At 46.3% G+C, this 22,809-nt stretch overlaps 1 protein-coding gene across 1 annotated transcript in view; it reads right to left on the bottom strand.

Moving 5' to 3' along the window:
• The window catches only part of LOC119385367 (rootletin), a 223,059-nt gene that overhangs the window by 118,609 nt on the left and 81,641 nt on the right, over nt 1-22,809 (bottom strand). Inside the window, exons 9-10 of the mRNA XM_049413967.1 lie at nt 11,192-11,344; nt 3,031-3,292 (exon numbers count right to left, since the gene is read on the bottom strand). Of these exons, the coding sequence (XP_049269924.1) occupies nt 3,031-3,292; nt 11,192-11,344 (415 nt within the window). The remainder of the gene's footprint in view (nt 1-3,030; nt 3,293-11,191; nt 11,345-22,809) is intronic.

Here is a 22,809-nt window from a genome sequence, read left to right as displayed (position 1 = left end):
CGATTACAAACCCGGATGTGCTGGTGGAAGGAATTATGAAAAAGCTCTTCTGGATGGAGATCCATAGATAAAGTATATATCAGAAAAAGTGTCAATGTGTTCCCATTGTTCATGTGCTCTTCTATGGATGCAAAGCACGAAAAATTCAATCTTGTTCCATATATGCTAGTGCTCCCAGGTTTCATTCTGCTATGTCCAGAAACAGAAGTGACAGACATTTCAGCGGCACGCATGTAGTTATTAGTGAACACTGCTTTAATTATGTGCCGTGCGACGCATGAAACGAGTGATCAGCAGCGTTTCACGAACAGACGACGTCCGCCGATTAATCGCCGCCACATTACCCCGCTACCAATTGGCCTAGATGTCATGAGCCTCTGTGAGGAGCGCGTTTTGCCATCGAGCTGACTTGCACAACAGAAGCTGCGTCGGCACCATGCATGGCATTGCGGCTTACACGAGACGCACGCGCGAGCGCCGTTTATTAGGATGGCTTGGTGGGCTAGAAAGTACTGCATCGTGAACGGTTACAGCGCACACAGACGGGGACGAAGGAAGAACACACAGGACATAGGCTTCCCAAGCAACGCTTAGCGGCGCTGCTGCTCTTGACAGGCAGCGCCATCTCTGGCAGAAAAAGAGAAACTGGGGTGTTAGCAGTGTGCGTTTTCCCTTCTCTCCACCGCGTTGCCGCTCGCTTTGCACGTGCAGAGCTCTCGCGGTGCACTTGCGCCGCCTCACAATGTACCGCTTCCAGTGCGGCTTCAAAAGGATTTTCAAGCTTGACTGGCACTTCCGAAAAGCGAACTTGATAAAATGAGAAAGGCTCGTCAATCACGTTAACGGTGAAGAACAGACGATCGACGACAACAACGCCCGAATCAAAGCGAAATGCATTTCCCAAGTCGCGATTACACCGTGTAGGACGTATACCTCGAGGTAAGTCTCATTCTGTCATGTTAAAGATGAATAATGGTCCACATGCACTCCGAAATGAAGCCGTACACGCTATCTATGTTCTGCGGCGTGGACCACGAATCATATGATTGTTGTTTTGATATGGCATGCTTACAGTAGCAGCCGTGTACTTTCGTGAACAAACGTTTGCGGCGTGCGAAAAAAAGATTACACGGCCATGGCACTGCTTCCTGAGAAGGTTAGAGTCAAGTCCTCCATGCCGCTGGAGAATCACACGCCGATTAAGACGCGAGGCAGCTAGCTGAGCTTTAATCACTGTGAAACAAGATGAACTGCTCGCCTCGTTTTTTCGGCTCTCGCGTCATGCTTGCAGTCTCTTTTTATGATATCGACTTGACAGCCGTATAAAACCTGCTGCGTGAACGTGGCTAGAAAATCGCACAAAGTCAGATGGTGGTCACTTCAAGGTTGCAATTGCAAAGCATGTATTAAGTGCCAGTTATATTTAGCGGCTTAAATATATATCACCCTAATAAAGTGACAAAAACAAAGCAAACCTGCAGAACGATGTCAAAGCTTGCTGAAAATGCACAGACGTCCGTTCCGGCGTGATAAAGCAGCCTTCCCGACGCGTGAAATGCAGGCGCCGAACTTCTGACAATGTGCGGAGTTCAGTTGAATTCAACCAACCGCGCAACGCTAACGGTATAACGCGAATGTGAACGTTCAACAACGACGGGTAGGTCTCACGAGCACGGGGAATCAAAACACAAAGTTGCTTCACCTACAACCGTAACTGGACTTTAACAATGCGAGAAGACAGCGAGTAATCATTACTGTAGTCGCTGCGTGCATGCGCCGCGTCACTTACCGATTCATGTAGTCGAAATGAACGAAAGCGATGAACTCAGACAGCCAAAATAGAAGGCGAGACAGCGCTGTCAGCTATCCCCGCTTGCCGCCTTTATTTCTCGTGCGACACGCCCGGGAACCGATACAGTTTAATATGTGAATCGTGTGCCTTGGTGTGTCTGCACTGTTGTGGCTGGCCACTAAACCGCAATACTTCGGACCTCGCTTGCGCTTCCGCGGGGTCGCTTCTGCCATCGCGGAAATGCGCAGCTTCGCACAGCAAGCCTCTCGGTTCAACTTACCCAGCTGACCGCCCCCCAGTTACTCGCACCGAGAGAAAAACGCGTGCGCACGTGCGCTACCACTACCGTGAAAGGGGCTGAGTCGGCCGCGCAGAAGGTTCAGAGCTTTCCGACAGAGGCGCAGCGCGGTTGGCGCGGCGCTGTCGTCGCGCCGCAAACTTGAGCTTGGGTTCCCTATAGCACTTACTCAACGGTTTATTCAGTGGTAAACACGGTTCCTTCAGCGGAATCATTCTTGGTCCGTGGTTGTGACTTTGGTGGCCCCAAGATCAAGCTGCACATGGTTTGACACGCCGGAAGTGTGACTGCTGGTGATAAATGCCACCAAATCCAAGACTCTGGCGCAGCTTGGCACAATTTCCGCCTATATTATCAGGATGGCACAATAAATCCCATGTGGTGCACTTTGGCGCAGGAGTGGAATCACTGATGCAAGAAATTCTATTCCTATCGATGAGGCATGCCCCTTGACGTAATGGTTAGAGCATAGAGCTTCAGCACCAGTGGCCCAGACTTCAAATCCCTTTGTTGAAACATTGTTCATATTTTTATTAAAAGCGGAGCTGTTCTATGGCTGGGCCTGACGACTGATGAGCGTCCACGATGTCATGCTCCAGATACACCCTTAATGGTGTGACTGCCTTGGTCGCTGACGAAGCGGTAGCTGCCCAGTGAAACGGGAAAGCGCGGTTCGAGCGTGAAGGACCGCATTTCCGCTGTTTCTGCAGATGTCACACTGAGTAGAACTGGGGTAAGTTTTTGTTATGTTTATCCAGAGTACGCATGCACTGTGATGATGTCGCTCGTATGCGTGCATGTGGGTGACATCACACATTGTCCACACATACGGAATCGCTCGTGCAAGCCAAAAAAATGTTATTTGCATTTAAACTTGCCAAGTTGCAAATGTCACATTATGATGTAGCCCCCGAACCTTGAACGTCACCGGTGGCCTCACCTTGCAGTGCATCTACGTCCAAACAGGCTCGGCGACACGCGTCCGCCTGAGCCTCTGCTCGTGCCTGGGCTCGCTGCAACGCTTCCTCCAGAGTCTCCCTCTCCGAGCGTGCCTGCTGCTGCAGCTTCTCCTGCGAGGCCACCTGTCGTGCAAGGGTCTCTGCCTGCTCCTCTGCCTGGGCCTCTCGTTCCCGACGCTCCACAGACAGCTGCTCCTGCAGCTCACCCACCTCCTTGGACAATGCATCCGCACGGGACGTCGCCTGCACCACAGTTCCTCACCGTTACTTTATAGTAGGGCTGAAATGATGCTGCATACATGCCAGGAAATAAAGGGGCTGCTGGTTGAACAGTCGCAATGCCATGGTGATGCAACCAGCATTGTGCCTGTAAAACGTCTTCATTTCCTTTGTTTGTTAACATTTTTATATAAGAACTGCATCTTAAAGCCGAAGCATTTGCACTAGGTTACATACTTATGTGATGTGTGGAAAATGCAGGCAAGTCCCTGAAGTTGGAAGAAAGATAATGTACTAAGCAGACATCACCTTCCAGTGTCGAACGTAGGTCGCCACAGTTTCAAGTATCCACACTATAACTAAAACAACCTTTTTCAGAGGCTGCACATCCGCAAAACATGTTGAGCAAGCAGCCGCGCACGTATGAGAATCAGGGCATGCAGTGCGGGGTGCTTACAACAGCTTAATTTTCTGAACTGAAAAATTAACATCCGCTGACCCGCATTGCTGACAAAATAAACGCAGGAAAAAAAAAGCACCACTGCAGAAATTCGACGACTATGTTATAGACCACTGCGATATAATGCGCATTACATGAAAACTATGTCGAATCACGACCAAAATTCCGCTCGCTGAACGCTACCAATTGTTCGAGTTTACGGCCACGCGTGCAATGTCCAAGGCATTGCAATCAAATTGCAAACCACCATTCAAGTGTTACACATGCCATCCATGCCCTCATTTTCATTAATGATATGATTCCCCTTTATTCAAGTGCAGCCACCGCAAAGAGTTTCGTTGATTCCGTGCCGAACGGCAACATTGATCGCCTGCGACCACTACCGAAAAGGCTGATTAGGCCTAGCCTGCGGGTTGGAATGTTGTCACAAGAAGCTTGTACAACACAACATGAAGATGGGGCGTCGAAAAGTTCACACTCAAGCACTGACCCCAGAGCAGCACGCATGATACGAAGTTTGGGTTCGTGGCCGGAAGATCAGCCGCGATATCTGTTGCACTCTACGACGACACAACCATTTGTAAGCAGCCGGAGCCATGCCAGCAAAGGTGGCAAGGGCTTGTCCGCCGCCTAGGCAATCACCCTCCTTCCTCAGTTGGCAAGCCCGTGACATGCTGCTGCCACGGTCTTCTTTTTCTTTCTCCTCCCTCTGCCCCTCGTTTGTCCCCTCTTTCATAGCGATCTCGTTGCTCTTCCCCCAGTCCTTTGAGAAGTGCGCTCGCTACCGTGTTTGTCAGCAAAATTTTCCGGCAACCGCATTATAACCGATCTTTCACCTGGCGGGAACTGCACAATAAGCGGTATGCATATACAAGGGATTCTATGGGAAGGTGAACGGTAGTCAAAAAAGACTGCGTTGTAGCCGGTCCTGCACTACAAGTGGTTACGTTATAAGTGGTCTGAGCTGTATACCTTTCCACTATTCCTTGATGGTGATGTTACAGGCAAGCAGATATTAATGTGGGGTATATTACTGGAGCACCAAGATTTTGCATAAGACCTTCATTAGGCACAATCATGCTTCAGTCCTATGCCATGGTAGAGGCTGGCCAAATCGTTCATATTCGAGCATCCTCATGGAGTTGCACCTTTGAGGAAATTCGCTCAGACAGTGGTACCAGAAGACTTCCTTCCAGATAGTATTGTAGGAAATGCAGGGTCACTTGAAAAGTCACTGTGCAATTGTGCTTGCAAGTCTAGGGCATGTACACAGATAAAAGTCTACAGAGTTAAACAACAAGCTTCCACGCTACGAGTCGATCAATTTTATAAAACCACTCTTTGCAAAATTTAGCACATAATATTGGTTGTACGCAATTTAGCCAGACATGAAAACTTCACTCTGTAGCCACTGCTGCATACGTTCCTAGCAGCATCACTTTGTTTGAGCATAAAGCAGGTAGACATGTTTCCAAGAGAAACTATTGTACAGCACTCTGTCCATATCTGTTTCAATCCTGTTATTGCTTTGCAACATTTATGGCAACCTTCGTTACCTATTTTTCTTTTGAAAGATATCGAGCGCCAAACTTCAAACAGGAGCACACAGAAAGACATGATGGGACAGGTACTTTATTACCTATGGTTGAAGCAATGCTGAGGAGACAAAGCCACAGTTAGGCACCTTCAATATGATAAGTGTTAGGTGACATGCTGAGCCAAATTTATGGCTCAATCACATGCCGTGAAACAATGCAGAATTAACCCCTGCTCCTTTTCTGAAGAGGTCGCAGATTAATTACCTTTTAATGGGGCCCTGCGACACTTTTCCAAGTAATCGTCTAATGGCTTCATTAAAAGAGCTAATTGCCTCACGAAGTGACTGCGACAAAAATTTTTAGAATCCGTCAAGTACGAGCGGAGTTGCAGAGAATTGCCACACCCTTTAAGCGCTTTCTCTCCCCTTTCGCACCAGCCAGCGTGCTGAAAGCTAAGCAGGGAGGGGGACGACAAGGCAGCAAAAAGATGCATCCCTTCGTCAGTGTGCATCACAACCTTGAGGACTTTCTTTTCATTTTTTTCTTCAAACGTGTGGCTTACTTTCAGTGTGATCAAGAGCGCGTACAGGCACATGGCCGCATCTCGTGGCAGCCACAGTAACTATGCAGCTCACTATGCTCAAATCAGCCCACGGCCGTGGACTTTGGGTATATGGAGCAGTAATTTGCGTATTTGGCTTGTAGACAGAAGAAGGAGTGATTACTAGCTGAATTTGAGAATTCACTGCAAATTCCTGGTCGTGTGCTGCGCTATAATGTTTGGCTCGCTTGTTCTCAGGAGTCTCGACTATCAATCGGCATCGTTTTCTGACCATGCTAAAAAAGTATCGTGGGCGCCTTTAAAGAGATAGTAAAGAAAAAAAGTATTTGCTCATATCAGTAAATCACCATCTCATATTACCAAAAGCACAACTCTAGCTGTGAGAAGATGCCTGGTAAGCAAGCAAACGCAAAAAAAGCTTGGAGGACACTGGAGCTTTGACTTCACGAATGGAATGCGATAACTAGAGACCGGATTTTAGGCAAATGCCTATTTTGTTCCTTGCACTCCTATCGCGCCATTTTAATATATGAGCGTGAATTAGAGGTTAAGAAGGGCTTTTATAGTGTTTTTATAGTGCCTATAAATGCCTATTTTTAGCGTTCGTGTCTAAATGCTTATAAATGCATATAAATGCCTATTTTCAAAATTTGCGCTTATATGAACGCTATTTAGCCCCAAGTTTCGCTCCCGGGTGCTGTTTGAGACCGTTATTCATGTTACCGCATAAGAGTGACTGTTAGGAAATATGGGGTTCAACCTAGTCCTCTAGTTCAAGCAACCAACACCCGCTAGCAGCAGTGAAGCGGGACACGCTAGCGAGCATTCGCCGCCGCGCTGACATGGCCCGAGTGGTTGGCGAATGCGAAGAGCAGTCAGCGGAAAGGAGAGTGAAGAGCAAAAAAAGAAAAAAAAATGTGATGTGCACGTAGCTTTTGTTTTGTTTGTAATTTACTTTTGAAGTGTTCACTGCAGTAGCGTAGTCGGAATTTTTTTTTCAGGGAGAGGGGACGGGGGTACAAGCATACTTTAAATATGTTCGTGCATGCGTTTGTATGTGTGCGTGTATATACACACACGCAAAACTGAAAAAGTTCGGGGAGGGGGCAAGGTTGAACACCTCCCCCCCCCCCCCCCCCCCCCCCCGACGCCTGGCTACGCCAATGGTTCACTGGCAGGGGAGAAACTACGCAATTCGACCCAGCCAATAGGAGGAATCCCCCACTTCTGGTATTTTAGCAATCTGGCCGTCTGCTCCTGCTCTGCACTTCTCAGTCATGCCAGAAAGACACTCAGGAGTGTGTTGATTCGACAGTGGCCACTTCACTCATCGTGCAGAACACACGCGAACCGTGCGAGAGAAAGCACAATTGTATGGCTACGTTCAACTGTTGGCGCCTTTGTGCCATCTTAAGCAATAACATTTTTGTTTTCCTGTCGTAGATAAAGGTCGCGCACGTCTTCATTTGAAATTATTTGAATTTGTGTGAATATTTATTGTGCCTGTATTTACTATTATGGAAGCCTAAAACATAGTTTTGCCTGCTTATTTTTGGCACCTAAAACGACCTTTTTTGGTGCCTAAAAATCCGGCCTCTAGCGATAACAAAATCTGGCCCCGTTCCCACTGTCTTCTCACTTGCCTTCCATGCTTCGCTCCTCAATGGACGACTCAACCGTGTCACAAGGAAAGGAATATGTGCGTGCATGAGATTGGCCGATGTAAACTCTGCTAGGGTACCTACTGCAAGTACTTAATCATTTTGAAAGTGCCAAGGTACCCACTATGTGTCCGTAGGCAATATGCGCACATACGCAGCTGCACACTTTGTTGATGCAGGGATGCAACAGCCAAAATAGGATTTGGAGCAATTTTTGGAGCAGCAAAATGTTGCTTTTGGAGCACAAAAATTCAAATTTAGAGCAGGTTGCGAAAAAAAAACCTGAATTTTTTAGCCCGAAATCCCAAATTTGGAACAGTATAACAAAGAAGGCTTATTTTTAGAAAAGAAAACAAAAATATGTAAAAACCATTCAACATCAGCTAATTCGAGCACAGTGCACGTGAACACTGCTATTTCAACATAAGCAGTGTGTTGGGCCACCCCACAGTGCGAACAATGACTAAGTCCACATTAGCATTTGCAGGACCTGTCGAATAATTCGACAGGCACTGGAAATGCTAATGTAGACCTGCGAACCTGGCAACCTGGTAATTTAGGAGATTCGTAAAGCAGGAGCAATTGGGGGTAGCGAAAAAAGAAATCTGGCATACGCTTTTGTCTACTGTTTCTCAAGGCCGCATAAACGCCATACACAGCAGCTCCAAATGATTGCCAATAATTTTGTAGACGTCAGCGATCATACTAGTACTCGTAATTACACGGCGCGTGCACGAATAAGTAATTAAAGAACAACATGTGCTGTGTCCCTGACAGCTAGTACTAATAGCCCCTTCTATATCTCAGTATGCTTTTCCGCAGGACACCAGTGTACTGCGGCAAAAGTGGCTTAAAAAGCGTTCTGCACGCAAATAAAACAAGCATCAGGAAATTTGAGAACTACTGTCCTTTTCTATTGCGATAACTATATAGACAGTCTCGACGAGTTTTTCCCGTCATCTCCCGTATAAAGTTCAAATTGATAATATATCCCTGTGCATAGTATGTTCTACCGCGGGTAAAAGCGCGGGAATGCGGGCGACGAACGCGGCTGAAGCAGATATTAAATGAGCCAGCCCATCTCCATCGCTCGGAGGGTGTATGTCATAACACCACTCCGTTCGGGAAGCCTGTCATCAAAGCATAGAGGAAACGCCCCGCCCATCTTGAACGAGCATGAAAAGACGCGAGAGGGGCGGGGGGGCTGTCGCACGAGTAGCAACTTTGGACTTTGATTCTAAGGCCACGGTCGTGATCGCTGGCACGCGCGCTATCTTGGCAGCCATCAGCGGGCGGCTCGTATATCCTGCTACGTGCTGCGCTCTCAATGCGAAGACACTGTGCAGAAAGAGCATCTTTCCTTGGGGCGGCCGTATTCTCTTACACCAACGTTTTGTAGAGTTGCGCGAGATCGGATACAAAAGAGTTTGCTGCCAGCCTCACTTCGTATAACATTACAATTTGTTGCTATCGCATTCATTGCTTCGTCCTTGCGGTGAAACTGAGTTCTTTTTTTTTTTCTTTCGCAAGGGGTTAGGGTCTGCGTGTCTGTATTGGATGACGATGCCCACACTGCAGATGACCAACGCGGCCTCCATTTCTTGCTCAAATTTGTGCAACTGAGAAAATTTTAAGATGGTCAGGCATTTTAGTGCAGCGTGGCGCAATTTTAACCAATTTCACGGTTTTGGCTCAGCTTGGCGCTAAAATCCCTGATTGTGGTGTCGGCCTCACTGCGAGTTGGGGGGACCTTGACGAACTCGATCGGCTAAGGCGGTCAAGGTTTTTCGTGTGTAGCACTTCTCTAAACAACACTTTACTCGTCAGTACATTTAGAGACTTTGCTGCATATACAAACCGCGCATTCGTGCACGTGAGCACTGCTAGTTGAACAAAGGCAGCCTTGAACAAGACTCCACCTAACAATAACGACATCCCCACTAAGATTTGCAGCACGTGTCAAACGGCCCGCTGGCCAGTTAACCTTACAGGGTGCTTCCACATTAATTGGCCGCTGACCTTTGCTCATGTTGAATGACCTTGTAGAGCAGCGTTTGAACCAGGAGTAAAAACTACATTTAAGCCCATCGGCCCACCAGCAAACCCGCCAGAACAGATAAACGTCATGTTTGAGTCAAGCGCCACTGGATCGGATTGGATAGGTGCCTCTTCCAACATTAGGTCGCCAATGCGGGCTTCGTTCTGCGCTAAAACCAGGCTAAAACTAGCGCAACCGAAAAAAATTTGCGGCTACCTGGGGCGTTTTGGCGCAGCGTGGCGCAATTTCGACAAATATCGCGGTTTTGGCGCAGCTCGGCGCAGAAAAACGAAATTTTATCAAAATGGCGCAATTGGCGCAGCTGTTGCATCCCTGTTGATTCTGTGGCTGATGATGATGTCTAAATGGCTAAGCGCTTTAAGTGGTGTGGGCACTTAAATCACCAACTCGTTGAGCAATTCACATGGCGTGATGCCTGGCGCGATCTTTTGCTTTTGCCATGCAATATTACATGTGTTGACGCGACTCATCGCCGCACTATACAATGCCTATATAGGGGTGCTTTCCAAAGCATTCTCAAGCACTGGTGTGGCTCTGTGGTAGAAAACCTGCCGACTGCCCCGCGAAATGCCTGGATTTGATTCCAGCTCGAACCCCTAACTTTTATACTTTGCATCCTTCGGGACTTTTCGCTCATGGACAAGGCTGCCAACACAGACACTGGAATATCTTGTACTTGGCTCTTTAACCGAATAGCGTTAAAAAGAAAATGCAGGCGGCAACACCCCGTTAATGTTCTCACACCATCTTGCGCCTGATTTTGATGGCCTCTACTGGGGCCTATGTGGTTCTCAATCAGTAAAAATGAAATAACATTGTTCTTTGAGGGGGGCCTGAGACATGAAGTACCAAGTTTCATCAAATTTTGTAGAGCCAATGCGGCTAAAACACGAAAAACACTTTGAAATCCATGACTTAACACTGATGTCCAAGTGCGGAGATTTCAGCGGCAAAATTTTAAAATTCGGCTTTATCCTTCATTTACTCTTCTGTTAATATGGTGTTGAAAGTAAGAACAACAGAGTTTCCAAAGAATAACTTATCAGTCTGCTGATTCACTGTAGTGTCGCTTCAAGAGCACTCGGAGCCCATACTTCCTGTCTGCCGCCTCTGAGCACTCCTATCAATCTTGGTTCATCAATGTCCCAACCTACAGAAAATATGGCAGAGGAATGGCAATTGTGCTACATCTTACAACTGCTGTTGTATAAGAAAATCTTGCATGAGAAGAGGCAAGAAAGGGCTATGGAGCACTGTCTGTGCCCGGAGAGAAGAACACAAGAATATTGGGCAATAAATATTCAGCAATGCCTTGACATTTAATGTCACATTATGTCCAGAGCAAGGCACTGACAGCCAAACATTTCAGTTTGGCCATTAAGCGAATGTAGTCAACAAAAGCCTTACACAAAATCTGCAGTTCATAGATTTCTTTCAATGCACACACCACCACGGTTAAGCCCAAAACTATCACTTCGGCAAGACAGCCACCTTAGGGCCACACAGTGATATAAGACTGGCCCTTAAGTTGTGGCAGCCTCTGAGCATGCTACCCCTCAGACTTCTCTGCCTACCAATGAGACGGCAATAAAAGCAACCCTCTCGAAAATGGTCGATACAAAATGGAGCCTTAGCATGCTCACCTCGAGGTGTGCAGCTTGGGCACTGAGCAGCTCGTGGTGCTTGCCAGTCAGCTTTTGCCGCAGTTCCGCCTGACGAGACTCGCTCTCCCGAAGGAGCGACTCCAGGCGCACTGTGCTCTCCCGCGCTTGGCGCTCCAGCTGCTCTGACGATTCCTGCATGCAGAAACAACATCCACAGAGGTTAAAGGGAGCATGTCTCCATCAGTGGCCACTTGCAGTGATTCAACTCATTCACCACAGCAAACTACCAAGTAAAATCTCAATATAACAAAGTCGCAAGTGACACAAAATTGGCTTCGTTATACAGCTTTATTTAACGAAGTGATGACCACGCACAAATTATTGCGTTAAATTGACGTGCTCATAAAATCTAGACAGGGTTTTTTCCTTCCTTAGAAATTTTAAATTGTAATGTAGCGATGCCCAAAAGCTGCCACAACATCCTATTTGCCCTGAACCCACACCTGTGCATGTGAGAAGTCCGCGAGGGTGGTCTGGACATATCCAGATGATGCAGGCAAGACAGACGGTCATGCAAAGCTGTGACAGGCTGGCGATGTACAAAGATGTCCGGTTCGGTCTGGAGTACCCCAAGGAACTGTCTTGGGCCCACTCCTTTTTCTAATATATATTAATGATCTTCCCGCCAACATTTCATCTAACATACGTCTGTTCGCAGACGATTGCATCGTTTATCGCCCTGTTCATGGCGATCATGACACCCGATCACTTCAAGAGGACCTGGATAAGATCACCGCCTGGTGTAATAAAAGGCTCATGTCGCTAAACACTACTAAAACACTGCTAGTTTCTTTTACCCACAGAAGGAATCTCCCTCCACCACAATATGTCCTGTGCAACGCTGCGGTTTCTCCTGTCAATTCATGCAAGTACCTCAGCATCACTATCTGCAGTGATCTTTCCTGGTCCTCTCACATCACCAGCATCGTTAACGAAACTAACCGCACCTTAGGATACTTTCAAAGGCACTTGAGCCTTGCTCCCCCATCGGCCAAACTGTTAGCTTATCAAACATGCGTCCGGCCCAAGTTAGAATACGCATGCTCTGCTTGGGACCCACATCAAACTAACCTTACTAAAGCACTTGAAGCAGTACAAAACCACGCAGCTCACTACGTCTATGTATTCAGATTATTCTTTCCACACTAGTGTTACAAAACTAAAATCCGAAGCACATCTTGATAGCTTGGAATTAAGACGCCTTAGATCTAGGTTGTGCCTTTTTCACGAGTTTTCCCATTCCTCTCCTAGCACTTTATTAATCTTGCCTGCTCATCGTCCATCCTGCCGCACAAATCACACCAAAGCGGTCTACCCGCCACCGGCACAGACCGCTGCGCACCTACGCTCCTTCTTTGTAAGCACGTACAGCAAGAGACTGGAACGCACTACCCAGAGATGCTGTGCTCCAATCCAACCCACAAGCCTTCAAGTTGTTCATCGAATCATTGTCACTACATAACAGCCCATCCCTCATGTAAAACCCCAAGCTGGGGTATTTGAGGTATTAATAAATAAATAATAAATAAAATAAAGATGGGGAGAATTAATGTAATGGCCAGCAGGCCAATAAAGTTTCAAGGAGACAATACGTGCCTGTTGCATAAACCATGAAATAACGAAAGCCACCACCATAGTTTCCAAGCGGGAGCATTTACAGGAACGTTAAAACCACTGCCACCCCTAGCACCATCAGAATGTTGAGTCTGTTACATGCATGGTTGCAGCGTACAGCCTCATAAAAATAAAAACCAGAGCCATGACTAGGGCAGCAGGATGTGCCAACGTGGCAGCGTTAGAGAGCACGCTCCAAGGAAAACCTGCCTGTGTTGAAATTAGAAAGAAATCACCGCTTCTTTTACTAGTTTATTTCAGGAAAAGCTTGGTTAAATCAGCTTCGGTGCCAAATTAGGTTCATTAATTCAGTTCATGATAAGATTGGGCCCTATGGATACCTGCCGGGTAGTGGAAATGTCTTCATTAGATGGAAAAAAGAAGAAGTGCATTCGGGCATACTTGTGCCTTGGACTGCTCTCAATTTTTGAAGATTTTTGTAGTTTTTGAAAATACATAGCTGGTAGGGAAACACAAAAATTTCGGAATTAATAAATGGAACAACTAAAGAGAACCTCTGTAATAGCGCAAGTATGGTTTCAAAGTTCAACACACAAAAATAGATTTTATACACATTTTTCTATTAGGCACAGTTTAACAAATACAGTAGAACCCCGCTGATACGTTTTTGAAGGGACCGTAGGAAATAAACGTAAGAGAAGGGAAACGTAAGAGCCGGGAAACGTAAGAGCCGAAAAACAGGAAAAACGGCAAAATATTTAGTGGTACAGAATTTTATTTCAATTCTTACGAGCAGCACGAAAATTGGCGCGCTCAGCCGCGATCTAGTCGATGGATAGAAACGCGGAGCTTACGACGGCCTCATCCACAGAAATGTAATCAACGTATGTGATTTTTTTAAAACCAACAGCTGTAGGCATGAAAGAACTAAGCACACGCAATCACGACCGGCGCGGCGAGTCCGACCACGAACCGCACGCACGACCATGCAAGCTCCAACCAGCTCGAACTCCTCCCGCTCTCCGACAAATAACGATGATGATGAGTCTACGCCAACGCGATGGCAGAAGTGAATGCCAATCTCGAAGGCCTTGCTTTTGCAAGCAGTTACGTCATACACGCCATGTTTGTGCAATGCAAATCTCAAAGGCTATGCTTTTGTCAATAGTAAATGCCAATCTCGAAGGCCTTGCTTTCGCGAGCAGTTACGTCATAGACGCCATCTTTGCAATTTGTATCTCGAAGGCCATGCTTTTGTTTGCATCAATTGAAAGATTCTGTTGCTTGCGCCTCTCATGCGGCTAATATTACGGTCAAAACGAGGCCAGGCTGCGTGAAAATGCACCATGGCGGCTCTCTTTGGTAGTCACTCGGTTGGCTCAGAGCGCACTTCGCGACGTATCATACGGGAACGGTCCGACAGTTACGACGTAACAGCGGGGTTCCCAATACATTGTATCCTATGGGAGCTATGCCGGACCGGCGGAAAACGACGTAACAGCCGGGAAAACGCAGCAGTGAGGAACGTAACAGCGGGGTTCTACTGTACAAGCAAACTTCGAGGCGGCGCCACGATCGCCAAAATTTTTTTCGAGTGTTTTGCCACAATACTCCATGTGGCACAGGAAAAAGGCAGAAATTTTATCAGCATAATCTGCGATGTGCAAGCACCACGTCTGGGACACTTGGCATGGAATGACCCAATAATAAAACTTGCCATATACAAACTTTTTCTTCGCTTTTGACTGAGGTATAAAGCTGATTTTTAATTACAGCACCATGTGGCGTAAATTGCATTTCAATGGTTGCATTTCAATTGCATTTCTAAGGGTGGGCTTGGTGGCTGTGCCAGATTAGCAACCACTAACCCGCTCCGCTTTGCCATGCAGGCTTCTATCCGAGCTGCTCTCCTGCTAGCGCTCTGTGATGTGGTGAGTGTAGGTACGTGAAGAATAAAAAAAGAAAAAAAAGAAAGAAATTTTCATGGACGACAGCAATGAAATAAGAAGAAAGCTGCTATGACACCGGAGTATAAACCACAGGAAGAAAACGAAGAACAGGAGCAACACGAGAAACTCTCATGGCGTGAGGATCTCAGAAACGAGAAAGAAGAAAACGCAGGGGCACGTGAGAGTAAAAAAAAAAGAAGAGGAACAGCGAGAGAACGGCAGAAGAAGCAGCCATGGGGAGAAGAAATCCTGGCTTCTGCTGATGGTTTAAGTCCTCAAGCTTATTGCTGTAAATGGTTGGCGCAACGTTGCGGGCAGCTGAACAGTGCACCTAAACGTCAATGAACACACCGCCTGGCCACCTAACTCCGCGTGGAACCCCTAGCTGAGCCGACGACTTCGGAGCGTCGCTTCTGTGGTCAGGGGGGTCCGACACCCCTTGTGTTCATGCTGGGGGGGGACACCCCTTGCAAGTGTCCCCCCTTGAGATTTAGCTTTAGAACATCACATATTTGAATTACTTGACAGTTAAGTACAGCGCATTTAACTTTTTTAAAGGCCGATTATTTTTGAGTGTGTACCTGTGTTGAATACCTCTCAGCTGTGTCAGACTATAAAAATCGCAAAAGCCACTCGACTGGTTCAAAAAAAACTGAATAGAACAATGCAATCGCTCGAGTTCAGACCCCATGCTTGTTTTTAAAATTTTATTTCCAGGCATGGTTTAATTCTTATGTAAATAAAAATACAACCCATACTTATGAAAACAAAATGGCCGCCATGGTCTGATGTGTACCCCCTTGTGATTTTTCTGGATTTACGCCACTGTTAGAAGTGTCGGTGTGTTCCCACCGCTCGCGTTGCTCGTCTATGGACGCAAAATTTCATTTTGTTCTATATATGTCTTGCTAGGTTTTCTCGATTTCGTTCCGAAATGTCCAGAAACAGAAGCGACAGACATTTTAGCGGCACGCATGTAGTTATTATTAAGTACTGCCTTAACTACATGCCGTGCGTCGCTTGAAACAAGCTACGAGCAGCGTTCCTGGAACATACAACATCAGCCGATGAATCGCCACCACACTTGATCGCCACTGATTGGCCTAGCAGTCACGAGGCTCTGCGAGAGCACGCTTTGCTGTCGAGCCGACTTGCATAACAGAAGCTGCATCGGCACTGTGCATGGTGCCACGGCTTAGTTAATCAGGACGCAGGTGCAAGCACTATTCCATTTGCGGAATAATCTTTGGTCTGTGGTTGTAACTTTGGTGGCCTCAAGATCATGCTTCACACATTTTGACATGCCGGCAGAGCGATTTCGGGTGATATATACAGTCTAACCCTAGGCTCTGGTGCAGTTTGGCGCAATTTAAGTCGATTTTATCAGGAAGGCGCAGTAAATCCATTGGCGCAAGAGTGGAATCGCTGCTAAACTTGACAGGTCCGTTTCGGAAGCTTCCGCTAACACTAATGTGACACACGTTTTCAGATACGTTGACGATTTTTTAATCTTCATGGATAGTGATGTTGCATCGTATAGGACTAACGCACTTGCTGTTTTAGATCTGATGCGGAATAGTTTTGAACGTTTTGAGCTAACCCACGAATTGTCTGAGAATAGCGAAATTAGGTTCCTTGATGTCAAGTTATTCTTGAATGATGGTCGTTCTTGCTGGATGTATCAACTGCATGGGAATAAGCCAATAGACCCTTTTCATAATTGTAAAGCTAGCTTTCCTGCCATGCAGTTTGCCCAAGTAATGGCGGCTAGTCACTTACTGCAAACAGCGTGTTCAAGCGCATTTTGCTTATGCTATGACGTGGAAAATGTAGACTCGGCTCTCTTGACATAAATACGCATAATAGACAAGCCTCAGCACGTGCAACTAGGACCTCGTCTCCACTGTAAGCAAGAGAGATGCCGCCATTAGTTGTTCAAATATGCAGCGTAGAGAAGCGCACTTGCGGATTATGAAAAGGGTCTATTCTGCCATTTCATTCTGCGCACTCTAAACTAGTTAAGCGAGGCATTATAAAATCCTGCTTTACGAATGCTTTGCACAGACATGTGAACACAAGATGTTAGAAAGTTTTCAGCAGCAATCTGCAAGGCTGACCTCGGCCGGTTACCCTGACCATGTACAAGTTTCTGTCACCGAAAGGTTTTTGCGTGATCTCCAGTCAAGTGGCAACACTAACGTAGGCCAACCTGCCAGAGAGAGACAGAATTTCGCTGTAATTCCATACATGCATAAGATAGCACACAATCTGAAAAAAGTAGCGCAGGGAGTGAATGTGAAAGGCTTTTTTCGGCCCCACAAAAATTGAGCCGTTTGTGCAAAATGTCTGTCCCAGCGTCCAAACCCAATCATGGGTGTACTACAAACCATGCAAATAAATTTAGAGATTGTCTTTGTAACATAGTTTATCAGCTTCCCTTGACATGTGGAAAATATTACGTTGGTCAGACGGGTCGTTGTTTAAATGAAAGGTTGAAAGAAGAACATCTGTACAATGTTGATCGGTCAAAACAAGGGTGGCTGTCCGCTCACTGTAGCACGTGTGGGTGTAGACCAAGATATTCAGTTTGTAGCATTGTCGCCAAATGCAGAGATCGCATCACACGCGAAATCGTCGAGGCAGGCAAGATTTTTTCTTTAAAGGATGATTGTGTATCTCTGTCGCTGTCACTGATAAAGAAAAGATGTATTTAGGTTGGTCCACGTGATGAATTGTTGTAACATCATTGTGTTCTGCACATGGCTGTTGTAACAGTGTGTAACTGTATAAAAGCGAAGGCATCCCAAAGAAATATACTGTTGGAAGTTCAGCGCTCTCTGTCCTCTCTTCTGTCTCCTCCTGTCGGTTGCGCTGATTTGCACTCATAATCATGTTGTACCAACACACCCGATCCTACAGTCTTCAACATTGCACATATTACTCAACAGAAATTTCTCCTCTGAAGATGGCGGTGAAGGTGAAACACCATTGTTGAACGTCCTACGTTAGGTGCAAGAAGACTGAGATCGTGGGTGCCATCTCCAGGACACTTTCTGCGTGGATCCACTCTTCTTTCAATGCCTGTCTCGCGTCCTGTGTACATTAAGGCTGAAGCAACTGTTGCATACGAAAACCCGACTCGAGTGTGCATCCAGACGAACTGATTAGCTTTTGCCAGGAACAACACTACAATGCTTACATACATGCATATACACAAATTTGCACTTTAAAACAACTCTCCGTCTTTTTTCTGTCAGTTCGGTGTTTCGTGAACACATGAGAACATACTTAGGACCTAAAAATCATGAAAATGGCAACTACAGCTACATGCTCGCTCATTTAAGTGGTTGCGCGTTAACGTCGATATGGCTTCTTGAGTGGCTTTGCAACTCCAATCTCACAAAAATAATGCAACATGTTTTTACAGATTAAATTAGAACACACAGTTGGCTGTAATTCTAAGGAGCTTAAAACAAATCGAAGGTGGCCTTTTTTTTAATTGAATGAATAACAACTTCACCAAAAAAAAAAGAAAAGTCTGGCGAGTTATTCGGGGATTTGGGCAAATATCTCCGCCTAGGCGTCCGCCACAAGTCCTTGAGCTCTGGCACTGGACGGCTCACAATCGGTCCTCGAGAGCAAGGTTGAGCAGTGCAGTCTTCCAGCGTGTTCAGTACGAGGCTGCGTCCCTGTCTGGAACCCCGCCTCCATCACACTCCCATAACATGTGTTCCAGGGCTGCCCTGGTCTCGCAAAACTTGCAACTTGATGAATAAACTCTGGCCGGGTAACAGAGATTCAAGATCACTGGATTCGGAAATGTTCTGGTCTGCAGCTGTTGCCACGTGACCAACTGTTTCTTGTTCAGTTTGTGGTGTGGTGATGGAAATTTGCACCTGGCCAGTCTGTAATGCTGTGTTATTTCTCTGAAACTCATGAGAGGATTCTCCCACTTCCACTCCTCGCCCGAAATTGCGGTCGAGGCGGCAGCGCGGTGTTGACGGTGGCGGCATGGTCCCCTTTGAGCCGCCCCGTGCACCGCCTCGTTGCCGGTGGGCGAGGTGGTGTGGGTGTGCGCCGGTAAGATGTATAAGATGTAAACATCCCTATTCTCAGTTTTGCTCGCAAGTAGAATTCGTAACGCCTCGGGAGAGACGCGGCCATTGGCGAAATTGCGAACTACCAACTGGGAGTCGCTGATTGCCACTTCGGCCACACTGGTGGCCACCGCAAGCATGATAGCCACCTCCTCCGCCGTCTCCACGTGCTCCATGCGGACAGTGACGCTAGTCGTGCAAGCGTTCTTGTGATCTATTACCACGGCTGCAAAGTCGCACCTGTGCACGTACCTGGCCGCGTCTACGAACACAGTGTCTCTGGAGTTTCCGTACTTCTGCTGTGTGTTCTGTGCTCTCTTTTCCCTCCTGCTCCTCTGGTATTCAAGATGCATGTCCTTCGGCAAGGGAAGGACGACTAACCTATGCCTCACATCGCCTAGCACGTCGAGTTTGACACCGTGTTGAACATGTCACCCGATTCCTAACTTCTCTAGTATGTATCTGCCCGTCGTGCTCTTGGAAAGGTGTTGGTATTGTGCTATGTCATGTGCCTCTATCAATTCCCCCAGTGTGTTGTGTAGACCCAGATCTAGTAACCTGCTCGTGCTGATCGGTAGCCCAATGGCCTGTTCGTAAGCCTTTCTGATTAAGCCTTCCATCTTTGCCTTCTCCGCTATCTGACACTCGAGGCAGGGTGCCACGTACGTTATTTGGCTCATTACGAAGGCCTGAACTAGCCTGATCATGTTGCCCTCTTTCATCCCGCTGTGTCGGTTGACTATGCGTCTCAGTAAGCTGATGGTCTGAGCGATCGCGCCTTCCTGTCCTCTGATGGTCTCGCTGTTGTGGCCGTTTGCCGCAATGTGTAAGCCCAGAACGCGTATCTTATGTACCCTGGCCACGGGTCGCCCATCGGACGTTGTCAGTCGTATGTCCTTACCGGGATCCTGATCGTTCAACTCGTCGTTCGGCTTGCGGCCACTTCACGTGGGTTTGTAAATTAAATGTTTTGATTTTTCCGCAGAGCAGCTCAGGCCAGTGTCCTTTACGTATTGCTCAACCGTCTCGATCGCACGTTGCAATGTCCGTTATATGTGCCCGTTGCAGCCCTCCATGACCCACAACGTAATGTCATCGGCGTAAAGGCTGTGATTGAGCCCTTCGATTTCTTGTAGCTTGGCTGGCAACCCCACGAGAGCTATGTTGAAAAGCATCGGTGATATAACCGATACCTGGGGTGTACCGGCACTACCCAAATCCATTTCCTCGAAAGTAAGCTTGGCTTTTCTATTCGTGAGAATGTCTCGGATGCACTTGTACGTTCGTTCACCGAGGCCGAGTTTCTGCAGTTTGGCTAGTACAGTTGCATGCGCTACATTGTCAAAGGCCTCCTTCAGGTCCAGGCCAAGTATGGCCTTGGTGGACCTGGCCGGGTTACCTATCACCTGGTGTTTTATCTGTAGCACTGCATCCTGCGTAGAGAGGTTTCTCCTGAACCCCACTTCAAAATATTGCATTTTTAGAGACATGCCTTCACTTATGCATTTTTGGTTTGCATTTGAGATCATTCTTGGCAATAGTATTTGGCACAATTGTTATCCTAATATGTGGCAACACTCTGGGAACTTTTGGAAATTCTGATTATTATAGAAGCGGAGCAAAAAAATCTTAAATTAGAGCATTACTAAATGTGTCATATTTGTGAAGTTTTTCTTAAAATAACTGCGACAAAACTGCAAGATAATAACAGTTTGTAAACAGCCATTACTCATACTATTTCAAGAAAAATTTTGATACTCACAGTACAATAGTTTTCTAGGATCTCTTCAAAATCCCATTTCCGCAATTTGTGAAAAGCGGTTCTGGCTCAGTAGAGACATTTGAATTTTTTTGACTAAGGTAAAATTTTTTTAAAACCAAACTAAGATGGTTTCGTGGCTCTGGGGACTTGGACAGCAAAATACATTTTTTAAAGCAAAATTAACACTTTCCTGTCTGTGGAAAAATAGGCCATTTTTGGTTACTCTAGCAAGAAATTCTTCTACTGCCACACAAACTTACTGATACTGTAATATATAATATGAATTTGTAGAAAAGGGAATGTGCTTTCTAATGGCATCAAATTTAAGCAGAGATTTCTAAACAATTGTATCAGAAAAAAATTTTAATAGACAATTTAACAAAGACGAGAGCACTATAAAAACACCAATGCTGCTTTGCACTAATCGAACACAAAAAAAATTTCAAAATATACATTTTGACCAAAAATGCCATATCCAATATCCCTGAAAATAAAAGCATTCCATCTGTTGTCATTATTTAGATACAAAAAAAATGTTGGCCCTAGTGGCTATCGTGCCACCGTGCAATGCAGTTATGTGATGTGGTGAAGCACTGGTTTGCACAGCACGTTTCGCAAAAAAACATTCGTTTTCTGTTCTACTTTTCGCCAGGGGTGTGCGAATACTCAAATATATTCGAATACGAATCGAATAGGAGCCCTGCGAATAGTTCGATTCGCGAATCGAATATCTACTATTCGATTTTTTGAATACCGAAACTTGGTAAAACAGTGGGACGACCTGCATTTTACGACGAATTAGCTTGGTCCCGGTGAAACCCCACAAAAGTAATGTATTAAAAACCTCGGTTATACGACGAAATTTTACACCGACCCCACATCATATGAAAACTCTTCGACACCACCCGAGAAAAAAAAATAATCTTTTGCACCCACGTCCCTAGCTTGAAAGAGAGAGTGAGACAGGCAGAGCACGCCTTCGTAGAATGGAAAATTTATTCTCCTAGCAGTTCATGTTCGTCTGTGATCCAGGCAAACTGGATCACAGACTAACATAGTTCCAAGATCAATTCTAGATAGGCCTTGATCGTGGGAGTATCCCATCGCCGTTATCAAGTAGGCAAGCTCGATCTATATAGAGAAGCTTCAGATAGTCGACAAGCTCATCTTCGAGATCCAGATATTCTCATGCTTTCAGCCTGTGGAAACTTCTCCTGGTCGACATGCAACTGAAGGTCCCCTTCCTTTGTTTGCGGCACTCGCAGTCACAGGCCTCGAGCACACAAAAATGGCAAGACGCAACTATCGTCAGCGTGAAAAAAAATTTCCCCTTGACGTGAGCGTTTATAGTCACCAACTGCACTTCACAAGGGAACACAAGGCAACAAATACGACACGCACAATTCGGTCGCGCATGGAATCATCCTACACAAACTTGCAACAAAACGTGCTCCGTCGCCATTATATGATGGTGATGAGACTCTATCTGACTCTTCTGATGGGAGGCTGTTGCCAACGCAGTTTCGGTTTCGTTTTTAAGCACAGGCAATTATTGGGCTCGTTTTGTAAAGATGTGCGCTAGATTCGATTTTTTTTTAAAATTCAGAATAACGATTCACTCACACCTCCTACAATCAAACGGTTAGGTGTCATTTTCAAAAATGTAATCTACCTTTCCTGGTGAAGTGCAGGGTCGTTTCGCGAGCTCATTCAGTCAGTCTGTACCCGTTTTCTGGGGGGCAAGACTTAGCATCACTGCCCACATTCTTAGTTTTTTGATTATACGATGGTTTTGCGTGGTCCCCTCCAAGTCGTGTACTCGGGGTTCCACTTACCTACCTGACGGGAACGTCTCATAACTACACGCTGAACTGTAGCCCGCATTAACCATCGAGTATGAATTCGCATCTGACGCACGCCGCTGATACTACCAACAAAGAAACAAATGCAGTGCCCCCGAAAATTTCGCATGAAAAAAAGTCCTCTCTCGCATGCAGTTGCGATGCCAAGGACATTTCTAAACTATTATTGGGTCCAGTACCTACAACTTCTCACTAGCCGGTAGGCATAAGATGAGCCGATCAGCAAATACATTAGGCTCGATGAGACTCAATCGGACATCTGTCGCAACTACGTTTTTTAACCGCTAGTACGTTTAAAGCGGGTATTCGATCCCTCCAACAGCTTCGTAGCACCGCGGCTCGAGGATATTCA

Source organism: Rhipicephalus sanguineus, chromosome 3 (assembly GCF_013339695.2).
Source record: "Rhipicephalus sanguineus isolate Rsan-2018 chromosome 3, BIME_Rsan_1.4, whole genome shotgun sequence".
NCBI classification, from domain to species: Eukaryota; Metazoa; Arthropoda; class Arachnida; order Ixodida; family Ixodidae; genus Rhipicephalus; species Rhipicephalus sanguineus.
This window is presented reverse-complemented; position numbering and strand designations above follow the sequence as displayed.